Source organism: Helicoverpa zea, chromosome 13 (genome assembly GCF_022581195.2).
Source record: "Helicoverpa zea isolate HzStark_Cry1AcR chromosome 13, ilHelZeax1.1, whole genome shotgun sequence".
Taxonomy (NCBI): domain Eukaryota; kingdom Metazoa; phylum Arthropoda; class Insecta; order Lepidoptera; family Noctuidae; genus Helicoverpa; species Helicoverpa zea.
In genome coordinates this window covers 3,551,329-3,569,145 of record NC_061464.1, presented here as the reverse complement: position 1 = coordinate 3,569,145, position 17,817 = coordinate 3,551,329, and the positions used below count along the sequence as shown (strand labels likewise).

The 17,817-nt window shown below is 36.4% G+C and overlaps 1 protein-coding gene across 1 annotated transcript in view; it reads right to left on the bottom strand.

The window, feature by feature from the left end:
• LOC124636029 overlaps positions 1–17,817 on the bottom strand; it is a 38,883-nt gene that overhangs the window by 2,004 nt on the left and 19,062 nt on the right. Inside the window, exons 3-10 of the mRNA XM_047171986.1 lie at positions 12,340–12,468; positions 11,859–12,003; positions 11,087–11,209; positions 4,588–4,716; positions 4,024–4,209; positions 3,557–3,766; positions 1,928–2,092; positions 1,270–1,422 (exon numbers count right to left, since the gene is read on the bottom strand). Coding sequence (XP_047027942.1) covers positions 1,270–1,422; positions 1,928–2,092; positions 3,557–3,766; positions 4,024–4,209; positions 4,588–4,716; positions 11,087–11,209; positions 11,859–12,003; positions 12,340–12,468 — 1,240 coding nt within the window. The remainder of the gene's footprint in view (positions 1–1,269; positions 1,423–1,927; positions 2,093–3,556; positions 3,767–4,023; positions 4,210–4,587; positions 4,717–11,086; positions 11,210–11,858; positions 12,004–12,339; positions 12,469–17,817) is intronic.

The window sequence follows — 17,817 nt, the reverse complement described above, 5'->3', positions numbered from 1 at the left end:
TATAATAAATCTGTAGAGAGGTCAATTCTGTACATTGAATATATTTCCAAAATAACTATTAGGGGGTGATTAGTGATCGATACTGATGCCAAAAATGCAATCAGTAAAATTTTTGTCTGTCTGTCTGTCTGTCTGTCTGTCTGCCTGTATGTTCGTTATGGAAACAAAAACTACTGGACGGATTTTAATGAAACTTGGCACAAATATTCTTCATACTCCTGGGCAGGTTATAGAATACTTTTCATCACGCTACGATCAATAGGAGCAGAGCAGTGAAGGTAAATGTTGGGAAAACGGGAGAAGTTACTCCATTTTTTAAGCTTCCGTCGCGTGTGCAGCCCTAATGGTTACAGCTACACAGAAACCATGTACGACGGAAATGTTCTTCATAAAATTATGTAAAAAATATCCCGTGGCAGCATATGTCTATCTTTTATGGTTGACTCACAATAACACGTAAAACTCTCGGTAGCTTAGCAGTTCGGAGCTTTCTGATTATATTTGTCTACTATTTCGTTTATAACACTCTCACTCATACTAATTAAAAATAGTTAACAGTATAACCTATTCATTTAAAAAAGAATGATTTAAATCGGTAAAGAAACACCAAAGTTATACATGAAAAACGGTAATAAGCCATCGCGCGTGAATACTGAATCACGCTATAAGGATCATTTTTGTGCAACGTTCGCCGCGCTCGACGCGACTCGCGGCGCGGTCGCTGCGCGAGCTTCATACAATTATGGCTGTTGGTGCGATTGATGCGAATAGACGTTTAGAGCGTTCAACCTTATTGCGCGACTTTTAGGTTTTAAATAATTTATTTTTAACTTTCTTTTGTTGTTATTTTATAAAAGAGGTTGGTACCTATTAGTTATTTTTGTGTTTAAATATTCGTTCAAATTACAAATTATTAATAGTTTACATTTTATTACTTAAAGTAGCAGTAAGTACGCATAGATTTAGATAATTGGAGGGGCTGGTGTTTATTATTTCTTCCTCTCTTTGCACAAAGTCCGACTCTAACGCGGACGAAGTCGCTGGCAGAAGCTATAATAAAATAATGCTCTCAAAATTCTAAAAAACAATATACAAAATTAGCTGCAGAACAGTTTATTTTTACATTCTTTTTTAAACCATTTCCTATAACTTTCTACTTAAGGAATAAGAAATGGCTGTTGGTCTAGCTTTAAGTCTAACTTTGCTTGGGTTAGCTTCTTCGCATATTCCACGTATTCCTTAAGTAATAATAAAAATAAAATCACTTACCTTTTGAATATTTGCACAAGTTCAGTAAGCACAGCGCTAAGCCATTATGCAAACAGAAACAATTCCTGCAGTATCGATTGTTGTCAGGACTGTAGAATGTGAAGGGCTCACAGAAAATTTCTTTATTCTTTGCATTCCGATTTTGATTAGCCTCTAAAACGTGCAAAAATAGCTTTAGTGTCATAAAATATGGTCAGAAAATCGAATTCGAAGCCAGGTTTGCATATTGATATTAAAAGAGATCAAGCATAATATAGCTAACATTTTTGTATGGGTTCAGTAGTTTTAGTGTGAAAGAGTGGGTAATAGGCAGATGGAGTTACTTTGAAATTTATCATAGGAAAACAGTTACTCTCTACTTCTATATAAAATTGAAATGGTAGATGTACCTGTGTGACGGTGTGAAATGTATGCTGCAAATAGTGTGTTAAATAAGAACGTGGAAGGAGAGGCAGAGATAGACCGAGGAAAAGATGGATTGATTGTTGAAAAGGGACATTAATAAGAAGGGAGTGAATGTATGTAAGTATGACGTCGATAGAGAGAAATTAAATTTAAGTGCGCCGACCCCAATTGACTTGGGAAGGCAGGAAGAAAAACAAGGTAGATTCTATGCACTTCACAATACTAAGGCAGATGAGGACAAATAATTTCTTACTGTTTTCATCGACAGCCAATTGGGGTGTGTGACTTTCAGGACAACGCGTCTTAGTGCAGACTTTCCGGCTATGGAGGCATATGCATGAAGTACAAGCAAAGCTAGAAGGCATTTCTTCATAATCCACACAAGATGCCCCGAACGACGCTTTTGATGTCGGGATAACTACAAATATGCGTAAAGAAATAGGTTTTCTTTAATATGTATTTTTTTGATTTTGCCACTATTGTGCAATTGTTAGTAAAGGTCAAACTTTGACATTACATGTTACATTTAGATTTTGTTTAGGGACTTTCTCTTTCCTGCTATGTATCCCACATGGTGGTGGGGTCAGCTTTCCTTATTTTTGTTCTTTTTGTTTAGAGACTCATTATTATAATCCTCCTGCCCTTATCCCAATTTTATTTGGGGTCGGCGCAGCATGTTTTCTCCTTCCATACTCTTCTTATATGCCGTCATCTCTCAAGTAACATTCTTTCTTACCATATCGGTTTCGACACAATCCTTCCATCGTTTCTTTGGTCGTCCTCTTACACTATATCCGTCCACGTTCATACTGGTCACCTTCCTCACAACATGACTCTCATTCCTCCGCATCACATGCCCATACTATGACAGCTGGTTTCCACATGTTATCGGTGCCACTTCCAAGCTTCCTCTTTTATATTCATTCCTCAGTCTATCCATTCGCGTAACACCACATATTCATCTCTGCCGCATGTAATCGTCTCTCATTCGTCACTCATATAATCCATACAGGACAGCGGGTCTGACCATAGTCTTGTAAATCCCCTTAAGTTTAGGGGATTTTTTGTTTAGAGACTACAATTATAAAAATGTGGTGGAAAAATAAACTTTAAAAGTCTATAAATAATATAAGAATATATATATTTATAATATATATAGTGCATCAGGGATGTTCGCTGAAATGCACGTAGACTGCTTTTATACTACTATGCGGAAAAAGTGTGCATCCCTGGTGCGCAGGGTGCGGGCCAGCTCCAATGGTATCCTGGGCATGGTGGCTGATAGGTTGGACTGCTGCATAGTGAATCGTTGCTCCAGGATTTCGGCTGGAATCTTGTAGCGGCGATTCGTAGTGAGTGTTTTTTTTTTTTTAATTTAACCAAATTGTAGTTTACTAACATAGTCTTAAGTTAATATTGTTACTAACCTGATATGAGTCCTAGTTACTTGAAATGCTTTATTATTATTATATTATATTATTCGCGCCCCGAAGGAATAATTTCCTGCTCAAAAACAAGTAGCCTTCCTGAACTGAAATATTTTTTCTAATGTGGCCAGTGGTTCCTGAGACTAGCGAATTAAATTGATCTGTTTTTTGTTTAGGCCACTGACGATTGGCATTTGTTATAGTATCTCTGTATAGTGTGTCTTTCAGTACCTATACCTAGTTTTAAGCAATAGTATTTGTCGATACTTGATACCGACCACCAAATTTTTTTCTATGGAAAACAGTCCCATGAGTGCCAGGTGTAGGTGCCGTAAAATTTCCCATAACGTAGTAGGTATAGAGCATCAAAAATACTGTTGCTTCAAACTCTAGTCACAAAATTGGTATGGTATATACACTTCACAATGCTAAAGCACAAGAGGACAATTTCTTACGGTTGTCAACATCAGCCAATCGGGATGAAACTACATTTGGTTCGCTTTCAGTACAATGCACCTTAGTGCAGACCCTCCGGTTATTCAGGCACATGCATACAGAACAAGCATCGTCAGCAGGCATTTCTTCATAATCCACGCAAGACACGAAGTCACTTGTCATATTGTTTGGAGATAATGACGATTTTGGTGGTGGTTCTTGAAATTGTGCTGCGAAAACTCCAAATATATTATTTGCGCCCCGAAGGATACACTTTCCGCACAAGGATCGGTAGCCTTCACTGATACATGGTCTCTAAACCTCCCATTAAATATTTTATCAAATGGGCCCAGTGATTTCTAGCGAATTCAAACTGATCAGCTTCACAATCGTCAGTGGCCTTTAACACCTATAGGAGATGATGAAAACAGCAGACGTGTCTGGTTACCTATTTGGTTTTGGGACTAGCAAATAAATATTAATGTACCTTTTCCATGTCCCCAATCACATTTCCTATTAGTGCAAAGTAGTTCGCCATTGTCACAAAAGCAGGTATCAGGGCAATGAGGATCATCTTCTTCATTTACATACATTTTCCCTTCTACGCACTTTGCCTTTTCTTTAGATTTTAAGTAAGAAAAGGGTTTGAATCCACCAGTATCTAAAGGGTCTTCTGAAAAGAAATTTTGATGATTACATTAATGGTGAATCTCCTGAAGCAAGATTTCGCTAGTTTTCAAATGATCACATTGAAAAATTTAACACTAGCTTCTATCAGCGGTTTCACCCGCGTCCTGTGGAAACTACACGCTGGTAAAAAATAGCCTGCAGCCTTACTCAATAGTTTATCTAATACTGAAAGCATTTTTCTAATCGGTCCAGAAGTTCTTGTGAAAGTGCATTCATCATTAGCCTTGTTATCGTCCCATTGCTGGGCACAGGCCTCCTCTCAAACAGAGAAGGATTGAGTACTAATCACCATGCTTGTTCAAAGCGGATTGGTGGCTTCAGACTTTTTTTTTTTTTAATAGATGGTGTTAGATTCACTTACTTCTTAGTCTTGATTTAGAACATTGAAAGTCTGTGCAACTAAGTATTCCTTCAGTACAGACACACATATTGCAGCCATCACTAGATTTAGTCATTTCTCCTTCCTTACATTTATCCTTTGGAGATGTCTCTGCGGACAAAAGTACCAATTACAATACCAACTGCTTTTTAGGACATTTTATTTTGGCGGTCTTGTTATCGTTCAGATAGATTCACAGAAATATTATTGTTAATGTAATATTTTTTTCAAGACCGAAGTTTCGATTTTTTTCGCTCTTGGAATTCCATAAATTAAGTTAATGAAAATAAAACCACCTTTATCCACCTCTTCTCGTACTTGGCTAAAATATTTACTATGTTAAGAGGACGAATTGGAAATTTTGGCGCCAATGATCTCAATTTTTCTCAGTAAATACAAAACGGATCAAAATACAACTTGGTTACCTGAAAGTTCATGATAAAAACCATATTTTGTTAGACTTTAAACCATGATAAGGTAACTTTTATAACAGAGAAAAATATATCAAACATACCTCTTTTTAAAAAGAGATTCACATATTATGGGCAAACGGGACCGATTTAAGCCTCTTAACTTTTTTCGTAGTTGAGTATATGCGTACTCTTTAAAATTGTAGAAGGATTTTTTTTCAAATTATCATTTCTAAATAATAAAATTACAAAAACCATTTTGTCGCTTACGACTTTTAGTTATAAGCTAGCGCGCGTATTGTAATCCTTGCCCCGCTCAGACGCTCCGTCCCCTCTTGGCCCCTTAGGTGCGCGTGCCGGTTATGGAATTATTGTTTACCGATTCGTCGCCTTAACTAAAGACAGTAGATTCCCAACAGTTAAAAAACAAATTGATAAAGAAGTTTTTATAATTTAATTTTAGAAAACAGCGAATTTCAAGCACAGATTTCCAGTTGTGAACGAGGCATGTCACATATTTGTGTCGTTTGAACTATTCTAAATTCAATAATGCTAAGTTAATAATGTGACAATTGGATAACAATTGAATCTCAATTGCAGTTTTAACCTAAGGGGGCATTCTGCTAGTAATTACATATAAAACCAATCGTATTCCATTGACATTTGATAGGTTTGCAATTGGTCTGTCAATTGCTTTTAGTCCCCAGGCCGGCGAACAATTTTTTTTTTGATACATATACATTTAAGACTTTGTGAGTGTCTTCCTTACGATGAGTCCGACAAACTTTTCGAATGCGCAAATTTTGGTGCCGCTGCGTTTTTTAATGCTTGACTCCTGAAATTGTCGATATGACGTCACTATGGCTCTTCGTACATACACGTTTCATTTTTTGAGATTCGTTTAATAAAGTTAACTAGTGAATGGTGGTCAACTTGTCCGATAAAGATCGTGCTGCGTTTGGAGTGTCCACCATCCTGAAAATGTCAGTATGACGTCACTACGACTCTTCGTACATACACGTTTCATTTTTTGAGGTTTGTTTAATAAAGTTAACTAGAAAATTGTGGTCAACTTGTCCGATAAAGATCATGCTGCGTTTGGAGTGTCCACCATCCGAAACATGTCGATATGACGTCACTGTGTCTCCCCATACATACATGTCGGTCAAATACAACAATGATAGATAGTACTATTCTTATTGCAAATATCGACTTGTCCGACAAATGTAGTGGGGCAAATAGTCAGTTCGACAAGAAAATCAGAAAAAAATATTACAATTGGAAGAAGTTTATTCTTTTTGTCAATTTCTGACTTAAATATTCACGTGCATTATTTAAGTATATTAAATTGGCATACTACTTACCAATTTTAATTACTATTTTAGAAAAAGTAGCCTGACTAAGACGTATTGTTGATAGTTTATATTATGTTAAGGAATAATATCCCACATCTATTAATGGACTATATATCAATCAAAAGGTCTTTTTAAGTGCAACATTTTGTCTCAACATACCACTTATCAATTCTTAGTGTTTTAGAAGATATAGCCCAAATAAGGCGTATTATCGATAGGTTTTACTATGTTAGGGAATAATGTCCCACCTCTAGGTATGAACCATATGTCAATCGAAAGATCTTTTTAAGCGCTATATTCCGTCTTAACATACCACTTACCGATTCTTAGTATTTTGGAAGACATAACTGACCTAAGGCATATTATTGATACTTTACATTGTGTTAAGGAATAACATCTCACTTGAAGTTATGAGCCATATTTCAATCAAAAGATCTTTTTAAGCGCAGGGTTGTATTAGCATAACTCCGACAAATTGTTAGTACTTTAAAAGCTAGAGCTTTTCTAAGAATATATTATCGGTAGGTTCTGTCAAGCTAATCCATTACTTCTTTAGTAACAAATTATATATTATTTGAAAAACCTTTCCAAATGAAACATTTCGTGTAAACATACTTCCGACAAATTGTTAGTAGTTTAGAAGCTAGAGCTTATTTAAAATTATAATTATTGATAGATGTTTTCAATTAAATAAATCCCATCTCTAGTAATGAGTTATACATCATTCAAAAGACGTTTTTAAATGCAACATTTCATATTAAAAAAACTTCGGCGAATTGTTAGTATTTCAAAAAATGAAACAGGTATGTACGAAGAGTCATAGTGACGTCATATCGACATTTTCAGGATGGTGGACACTCCAAACGCAGCACGATCTTTATCGGACAAGTTGACCACCATTCTCTAGTTAACTTTATTAAACGATTCTCAAAAGATGAAACGTGTATGTACGAAGAGCCATAGTGACGTCATATCGACAATTTCAGGAGTCAAGCATTAAAAAACGCAGCGGCACCAAAATTTGCGCATTCGAAAAGTTTGTCGGACTCATCGTAAGGAAGGCACTCACAAAGTCTTAAATGTAAATGTATCAAAAAAAAATTTGTTCGCCAGCCTGGGGACTATTTATATAGGGTAGTCTGTTTTACAATCATATCGTAATCGTAAAGCATTTTCAGACAATATGATTAATTATTGAATCACAAAAAAAACGGTTGTCTGTAAAGTCGGTTTACTGACGATAGTCGAACGTGACAACGTCATAAGAAATTGATCGTCAGATGTCGAACGCTGCCGAACGCGGAGGCCGATCGTGCCTCTTTGTCGCTCGTTGCGTGCTCTCGCTTGCACTACAAGCCTTAAACGGAACGCCTCAGAGCGAGGTAACGCCGCATGAGTCATGTTTTTTCGTGCGTGCAGCCGGCTCCATCGATTTATAAGACGTTGTCACGTCAAAAAGTATAAAAACGTTTATTTAAAAGACAAAATGAGGAATGACACATACACTTCAATCACGATTGGATCTCAGTTGGATATCAATCGTATGTCGCTTAAGTAAAATTTGCAGAACCGAGGCCCTGATGCTACTTTTTAGGGTTCCGTACCTCGAAAGCAAAAAACGGAACCCTTATAGGATCACTTTGTTGTCCGTCTGTCTGTCTGTCTGTCTGTCTGTCTGTCTGTCTGTCTGTCTGTCAAGACCCTTTATCTTAAGAACGCGTGAACGTATCAAGCCGAAATTCACATGAACTACTCGGGTCTTATGTCCCTTTAAGCTGTGAAAATATCAAACTTCTAAGCCAAGCCAATCAAAAGATACAACCGATTATATCGATATTTTCAACAAATTTTCGACACTCGCAAAGGAATCAAAACCTACAGGGTACTTCCCGTAAACTCAGAATCTTGAAATTTGGCATGAAGCATTGTCATATAATGTAAATATAGGAAAAATTGCGAAAATCACTTTTTTTTTGTTATATAATATAATAAAAATATTTTAATAAAATGAAACTTTCTACCTTATTTCTCACGAACGAATAAAGGTACCAAATTGAAATTTATACAAAATACCTAGGTCTATTGTCCCTTTAAGCAATGAAAAAATCAAACTTTTAAGTTAACGCGATCAAAAGATACAGCAGTTTTACCGACACCTTAGACGAATTTCCGTCACACGCTAGGGAATCAAAACCTACAAGGTACTTCCCGTGAACTCAGAATCTTGAAATTCGGCACGAAGCAACGTTATATAGTACAGTTTACTGCCTCGTTGGTCTAGCTGTCGCAAGTGCGGCTGCTAAGCATGAGGTCTCGGGTTCGATTCCCGAGTCGGGCCGAAATCGCCTTGTGGGTTTTAGAAGACTTTCACAAAGCAGCCCGGAGCCTGGAAGCTGGTGATTGATACACCCGTGCATCGGAGAGCACGTAAATGTCGGTCCTGCGCCTGATCTCTCTCCGGTCGTGTCGGATTACCGTCCCATCGGGCTATGAGAGTTAAGGAATAGTGAGTGCACCTGTGTCTGCGCAAATGCTCGTGCACTATAATATGTCCTGCGTAGTTGAGAACAGCCGCCGTAGCCGATAATCGGCTAGGAGGACATCATCATCATCATATAGTACAGATAAAGGAAAAATTACGAAAATGATAAATTTGAAGTTACATAAAATATTAAAATAATATTATTTTTGCTTACATGACATAAAATATTTTTTTAATAATTATTAACTTACTACTTACCCTTTTTCACATGAACGCGTAGAGATATTAAAGTTTTGAATAAAAAGTGAAATTCATATCAAACACTTCTTAAATATAATGGCCTCTAAACTGTGAAAAATTTTAAATCATTCAAAGGTCATTGGGCACCTTAGTATGGAAACCATACCCACGGCGGATACGAACGAAATATAGCACAGTATAATGATAAAGGCTCTGATTTACTATGGCATTAGTCGCATCAATGTGAACCATGGGAATCTAGAGAAAATCAGGTGTAAACATCAAATATTTTCCTCATTTCAATGGGGAATTTAAACGACCACGTTTGACGGATTTGAGAAATCATTTTTTTGTAGTGAAAGAGTATACTCGCCGTTTATTTCCATTGTCATCAGGTCAGGATCTGATGATGGAAATCCTGAGAAATCGAGGGCAATTATCAGAAATTGTAGGCATGCATAGGATTTAAACTTGATTCTCAGATGTATGTCTGGTGATACTATCAAACAGTGAAGGTTTAGAGCTTACCTGATGATGGAGACGTGAGAAAGTCGAGAGAACTCCTTAACGGTATGTTTTTAGTTACGTCGTGTTTATATTATTCGTATTGACGAGAACTTTTCACAAAAGTTAAAAATAAAAACTTTTTACAAAAAAAAAAAAAACTTCTAAAAACAACAAGAAAACTGTTTATATGCATCGGTCTAGATCTCGGTGGTTAAATAAATATAGATGCATCCTCTAGACACCGACTTCTAGACCGATGCACCTAACATCTTTTTAATTTCTTTCTTGCTTTTGTTTTCTTGTTGCTTTTTTATATGTTTGAAGTTGGATTTGTTTGTAAAATGCTACAAAATAAAATAATGCCGACTTTATAAAACAAAGTAAGGGACAGAATTACACTTTTGTCAAGGCTCTAGAAACGTAAAGCCAGCAGCCCCGAATCCTACTCTCTAGAGGTCGTTGTTACAATTCGACAGCTACAAGTCGTCAGGCGGTCTGCTTTAACCCAAGTTAGTAGTGAATTCTCATCACCTAAAATAAAATAAGCTCCAACACAAGGTTACGTTATAAATTGTAAAGGAGTTCCCATAACTATATCTGATCTTAGCTGTCGATCCCACAATGGCAGTCAAACCTATCTTTGCGGAAAGTCTTCGCCAATACGAATAAAATAAGCCCAAACACGTGGTAGTTGCAACATACCGTTCGGGAGTTCCCTTGACTCTCTGTAGTCTCCATAATCAAATCAGCTCCAAACCTTCACTGTTTACCAGTACCCTCAAAAATACACTCACATGTCTGGTTATGACTCGATGCGTGCCTACAATATTCAAGAGTTGCCCTCGATTTCTCAGGGTTTCCAGATCCTCATCAGATCCTGGTCATCCGAATTGGCATCTTCCTTCTTTATGAAAATTCTTTAACAATAAAAACTAGCATTGCAACCTGTACAATCCTCTGAAACTGCTTGTCTTTTATATTTTTCAAACGATCCTGGACATTCGTCTCCATGGAATTTTAATAAAATATTATATTCAAAGAAACGTCATACCATTCTCCACGATTTAAAACTACTTTGATTCATGTCCGCCACTTTTTACAAAGCGGGTCAGATATGCCCAATGACCTTTAAGACATAATTAGATATTTTCAATCAAATTTCTGAATGATGACTATAAAATGTTGTATATAAATAACTTTAACAAAATAACTTTTACAAGGTACTGGCCTACTATTTTAGTTATATTATAAAATAAAAAATATTAACTATTTTGACTCTCACGAAATTACCATAACTAAGATTGTTCTAAACTTAACGGTTGGCGCGAAACTCACTTTTTATCTATACAGGATTTGTACGGAACCCTCGCTGCGCAAGTCCGACTCGCACTTGGCCGGTTTTATTTTTTTTTATCAGGGGGAAAATCCTCATGGACTACCCTCCACCTAGGGTCGGTGGAGGGGGTATGTAGTGCAGTACTTACCACCAACATCGACCAGGCAAGCTCTTGCGGTACAGAATTCTTTGCCTTCTTGGCACACACAGAAGTTGCAACGGTCCTCCAAGTAATACCTGTCACCCTCGGTACATTGACCAGACCTTCCTGTAACTGAAAAAATATATTTTTACTAACCTCCCCACTCAGAGACATTTAATGGTTATTTAAGCCATTCCTTAGTGAAGGATTTGTATGACATTCCGTCACTAAGGATTGACTTAAGTAATCATTAAATGTCTCTGAGTGGGGAGGTAAGATTAACAAATGAATGTAAACATTTTTTATTGATATTATTTACGTCTATGAATGATCTATACCAATATTGTAAAGAGGAAAACTTTGTTTGTTTGGTTGTAATGAATAGGCTCAAAAACTTCTGGACCGTTTTTAAAAATTCTTTCACCATTCGAAAGCTACATTATCCACGAGTAACATAGGATATATTTTATCCCGGTGCGGGCAGTAGTTACCACGGGACGCGGGTAAAACCGCGGGAAAACGGCTAGTTTTATATAAATACTAGCCGTTTAGCTCCTTGGTAAGAATCCATCTTCATAACATATGTAAGTATCTTACCTCTCCACTCAGAGACATTTAATAGTTAAGCCATTCCTTAGTGAAGGATTTGTATGACATTCCGTCACTAAGGAGTGACTTAAGTAATCATTAAATGTCTCTGAGTGGGGAGGTTAGTCTTTAAGGTATATATCTTTGGGCTAATGCAGCCTGAATATAAAGTTTTTTGATTGATTGAACATACCTTTTCGTTCAAGGCAGGGGTATTCGGTGCACAGAATATGGTTGTTCATACAAATGCACAAATTGCAAGCATCGGGGGCTGGTAAAGACTCCCCGTGCTCGCATTCGGGCTCCGTGAAGTGTATATAGCTACGACCTATAAAAAACTTAGGTTATACATACTTATGTAGAACTTAACCAGTAATGTTATAAAAGAAAAAAGGACCAACATCAGCTCTTTTCCTAATTTTATTAATAAAAATAAAATTAATGGCTTTTCCTGAGAAGAACTTCTTATAAACTAATGTTAAATTTGATAAAAAAAATATTTTCAAAGTCATAATTCTATACCCTCTTTACTATAATATGTCCTGCGCAGCTGGCTGATCTTCTTATATGAGAAACAGCCTCCGTGGCCGAAATCGGACGGCCTTGGACGTATTATCAATATACCAAGTGAGTTCCTATCTGTGCAAATTAAATAAACGTGTTCTTATACATACTTGGATGGTCGTGCCAGCAACGGATTTGTGTACATAATTCGACTCCTTTGTGACAGATGCAATGATTGCAATCCTTGTTACGCTTGCTACCATCAATGCAAGACTTTCTTTCTGACCGTAGTAGGAGATCTGAAAAATATATGACTCAAAACTTTGGAACAAGCAAAGGGTATAAAATATGACATGGAGAACCAAATGACTAGCGGAGATGCCATAACGCAAAATCGGGTTTCGAGGAACGAGGAACGTTAATAGCAAATTATTTTATTTATAATATTTTATTTTCCACCAACCAATACATCTTTGGGATCTTCGAAGGAGCCTTGAATGCCTTGTTAGTTTTAGTAAATGCTACATGCATTGCTTGAGCTACAAGAAGGCGCCCGATCTACCTTCCTTATGGCATCTCCGCTATCTTTGCTTCCTCCGTGGTATTTGATGAGTAATGTTTGAGCTCAATGAAGTACTTATGAGAGCATTAAAACACGTACGATCGTAAATCGAAGGGCATATATTTTGAGTGCATTTCCATCGTTTCGTGGAAGTGCATTGGCATTGGTTGCAATAGTCTATATCGTACTTGTGTCCTACTATGCAGTCGGTGGGCAAAGAGTTTCGTAAAAGACCTGAAATAAAAAGTTCAATGTTTAAATTTTGAAATCGCAAAAAGATATGAAATAAATTACGTACAACGATCATAAGGTTAAGAGAAGCGTGGTGCGGTTCGTCAGTTTTCTGGAAGATATTAGTGGGTAAATGGTAATGCAGTATTAGTAAATATTTGTGGGTCCTCTTTAGAATTATATCGGGTAGTCAGAAACCAGAAAGTCTAACAATGTCGAATCTAGGAGTATAGGTTTGCATCCAGACTGGAAGCTGGTCCCAATATAATTGGAATAGCCCAGTGAGAGACACTAAACTTACCTTTGGTACGGTAACAAGTATTGCGTGAACAAATTAATTTCAGCTCATAATTGCAATAGCAGTAATTACATTTATCCTTTCTAAATCTTACTCCTATTGTGCATTTTTCTTCCACGGTGGAAGCTGAAATTAACAACAATACTTTTAAAGTTAAATTAAGTAAATCTTTTAATTACTAGCCGTCTTCCCGCGTTTTCACCCGCGGCCCGTGGGAACTACAGCCCGTACCGGGGAAAAGCCTATGTTACTCGGGAATAGTGGTAATTTTTCAAATTCGTTTAGTAGTTTTCCGAAGCCTGTAACTCCTGTAAGGCACAGATTGAGTTAATCTTTCGGATCCTTCATATTGGAAGTTCAAATAGGAAACTAGTATCTACGTCGTCTTTTAATTTCTTGAGAACTAACCTACTTTATATTATAAGGAATATATATATTCTAAGTAAAATAATGATGCAAACTTACGTGTATACTGCGACTGAGTAGCTAAAAAAATATTTTATTAATAACAATTAATTATGCTAATTGTGGCACGTTAAGAAGCAAATCGTGGTGGCTTAGTGGGTAAAGAACCAACCTCTTGAGTATGTATGTGGGTTCGATTCCAGGCCAGGCAAGTACCAATGTAACTTTCTAAGTATATATTAGTTTTTAAGTTGTTTATATAAAATATGTATTAGTATATGATTTTTAATGTTATAATATTTATGTATAGTGTTTGCTATGGGCCTTGATGCCTGATTTAAATAAATAAATATCTTGGATACTTATGACTGTGTTTCGTAGTTCACGATAAACTGTAGGTCCCGGCTGTCATTGATCTTCTTTGACAGTCGTTACGTCAGAAACCAATAAGGGTACCAGGGCAGAGGAGGTCAGATAGGCAGTCGCTCCTCGTAAAACACTGTGACTCAGCTTCATCCCGTTAGACTGGAAGCCGACTCCATCATATTTGGGAAAAGGCTGAGCTCGGCATGCATAGAGCGCTCACTCAGTTATAGGAAAGAAAGTAAGAACGGCAAAGGTATTTGGCATAAGCTGTTCGTGTGTTAATTTTATCAGCAGATACCTTCATAAACACACCCATACACCGATTAAGTATACCTACATTCTTTACTGTTCAAATTTTTATTTCTCTTTCTTTTTGACCGATGTCAAAAAAGAAAATTTTCAGTTTGAGCTGCATATATGTATGTACGTTGGTGCGCAATTATCTGGCGTTTGGCTGAATCGATATTGACGGGCTTTTCAGCATAGTATCTGTCAGACTTGAGTTAAGGTTTTAGGTAGGTACAATTAATCGACTGAACAGCAAAGAAGATGGTTAAAAAAACACTCAGAGTCGACAGAAACTTCGTATGTATGATTGGATTCAGTAGAATGTGTGGATTAAAAAAAATATTTCATATCATCTAAAAACCATGGGGTTCTCTTTTTATAACGTTTTTTCGATTAAGAATTTTGTTTAACGTTAGATACTGTTTTCTGTTAATTAGTAGTTGTGCATATGGTAAAAACTTAACACTCAGGAGTATGTCTGCTAAACTGGCTAAGTCGTTTTTTTTAAATTAACCTTTGCCAGTTCAGAAGGTTGCACATAGCTGGGTAACCTATCCAAGTAGGTTAGGTCGGTGCAATAAATTATTCTTAAATTATTCTTATTCAACATAACCTATTTTTGTGATAAGATGATATAACTCCTATACCCCATTGATTTCAGGCTTGTTTTGGAACCATCAAAGGTCTATCATAATTAACCCATTGGTAACCATTTAATTGCTGTCGATACTGGTTTTTTTTGGGAAATTATAAGTGTAGCCGCAAAATTATTTATTGGACACATGATTAAACTTCTAATTTTAATAAAACTAAGCAACGGGGAAATGACATAGCCTCTAATAAACTAATTCGTCTTTTTTAGAACGCCAACTAAATATTCTATGGAAAGCTTCAAGTAAAGATCATCAATTATTGTGACTTGTCCTTCTTATTTATACATTGTCATCTAATTTACTAACTCGGCCTCGTTTTTAGTATATTGCCATTTATAACCTTCAATTAAAAAACATTGTATTAAAAATTAAAGTTAGTGACGAAAACGAATCGCTGCAAAACCGACTCCACGTAGTCTTGTCTGCCGTACTGAATCTGACCGTTACTTTTACTTTATGACATTACTTTGGCTTTTACTTTTGATGAAGAAACTGGCTGTAAGTATTTAGTATTTTAAAAATAACATTCGTACTTACATTTAGGATAGGGGCACTTGTGGTTCGTACAGACACGTTCCCTGTTTTTATCACAATAGCAATAGTTACACGCGTCTTGCCGATATGTGTCGCCCAGTCTGCACTTATCCTCAAGTTCAGAGGAAGAACTGTCACTCGTACGTAACCTTCTTAATTCTACAGAAATGTTAGAAAGATTATTATTGAGTAGATTTCAGAAATGAGAGTAGTCATTCAACTGTTTATTTTCTATTCTAAATGCAAGAACTGATTTGTAAAACTTCCCCCAGCTTTTTTAAAGAGTAACTGCAAACTTTTAGTTGGTCGACAGTTCGGGCTCATTTTATCAGAATGGAAATGAATGGTAGTATACACATAACAATGATCAGTTATTTGGCCGGTATCAGACTAAAAACTTCTATTGAATTCAAGAATTTTTCAAGCCATCAGGCCAACTAAAACCGAAATATGAATAGATTTGGATGTAAAATGTTGACTAAACAGACTATGTTTATAGTTCGGCCATTCAGAGAATGCGTTCCTGACACGTCGCGATTGAACTGACGACGTAACTTTGCAATGGCGTTGCAGTTACGATAAAAATATTTTTGCTGGTTGTTTACCGTTTTAACAATTGAGGAGCATTAAAACAACATTATTATATCAATAATCAATGAATGTTATAATTTTGTGCCAAACTGAGTGTCAAATAACTTGGTAAACAATATTTTTCTAAATCTATACTGCGCTATTACAAGGTTATGTCAGCGGTTTATATTTTGTAGTGCTGTGCTAAAAATAACAGGCAAGTATCGTAATCTGTTCTTATACAGTTATAATATAAAATAATACGTTTTGATTTTCTTTTTAAGAATTGGAAAATAATGGACTATAAGACTTAATTATAACGTTTATGAAATATAAAAATAAAACTATGACCAAACCGCATTTTTATACTTAGATTAAAAATGGTAACCCCAAATGGCGTTATGGGCCGCCATTTTGTGACGCTAAAACAGTCGTCCGTTGTCGTTTCGTGCGCATAGACCACGTTTTTCAAGTGTTTTCGATCTGTTTTTATTTGATTACCCGGCTTTTGTTAGACCGAGATATCAGGATTGATTCTGTTATTGATAATAATATAATTATACATGTAGGCGAAGATGATGATGAAGACACCACCTCCTCAAGCAAATCGGAGTCTGATTAATATTCTGTTCGCACATTCAATTCAATGTACTTGTAACAAAGAATAAATAAAACAATTTTATTATATGAATATTACCTTTTTTTGGTTTCCACTTAAATAACTAAAATATAAAACAAATGATTCCGCCAATTTAAAACGAAAATAATCTTAAAATAATGCGGCGGTTCATTTTGAAGGAACGGTAACGAACTCAGTGTTATGTTGTGCCCATCACTAGTCGTGACTAACTGATAGGTGTCAGGAACGCATTCTCTGAACGGCCGAAGTATAGTTCACATGCAAATCTATTAATATTTCGGTTTGAGTTGTTATTCCATGTGTTGTTGTATGGTATATATAATAAAGTATGGTAAGTAGGTTTTAAAATTATGGAATACATGTTTTAGTACCATGGAGAACAAAATGACGACCAGAGGTGCCATATCGGAAAATCTTCTAAGAAAGTAGTGTGCCAAAATGCGGGTATGCAGGGGACGTGGAACTTTACTGTCTCTGTTCTTGTAATACCAGAAATCTTTAACAGATATTTCCAAAAACCGAAACGGCTACTTAGTTTAGTCGCAGTTTACTTTTAGTCATGCCCACCATATATTTGGCCTACAGGAAGTTCTCTGACCGATCCGCCTTCTGGCACCTTCGCTAATCTTTCCTTACTCCGTACTCCGTGGTTAGTACACTTACTTTCCATTTCTGGCGGACACTGATTATCCGAACAAACAAATCCCTTAGAGTAGCAAGTGCAAAATATCCTGCCGCAAGAAGGGTCCCTTTTAAACGATTTTCCAGGTGTGCATGATGTTTGCCCTAAGTCGTCTGAAATTATCATAAAAACGTGATTTTTAAAGTCGCATGTGCATCAACGAGCTATTACTGGTGCTGACAGTACTGAGTGTCGTGTATCGGCCTTATGCGTGTTGAGTGACATTCTTACAAACTTTAGCAGGTAGCTTGAAAACTATTACAAGAGAATATGTTTAAAACTAGCTTCCGCCAGCGGCTTCGCCCGCGTGGTGTGTTAATAAAAAGCCTATGTTCTAATCCAGTGTCTCACTTATCTACATACCAAATTTCAACCAAATCGGTCTAGCCGTTTTTGCGTGAAAGAATAACAAACATACA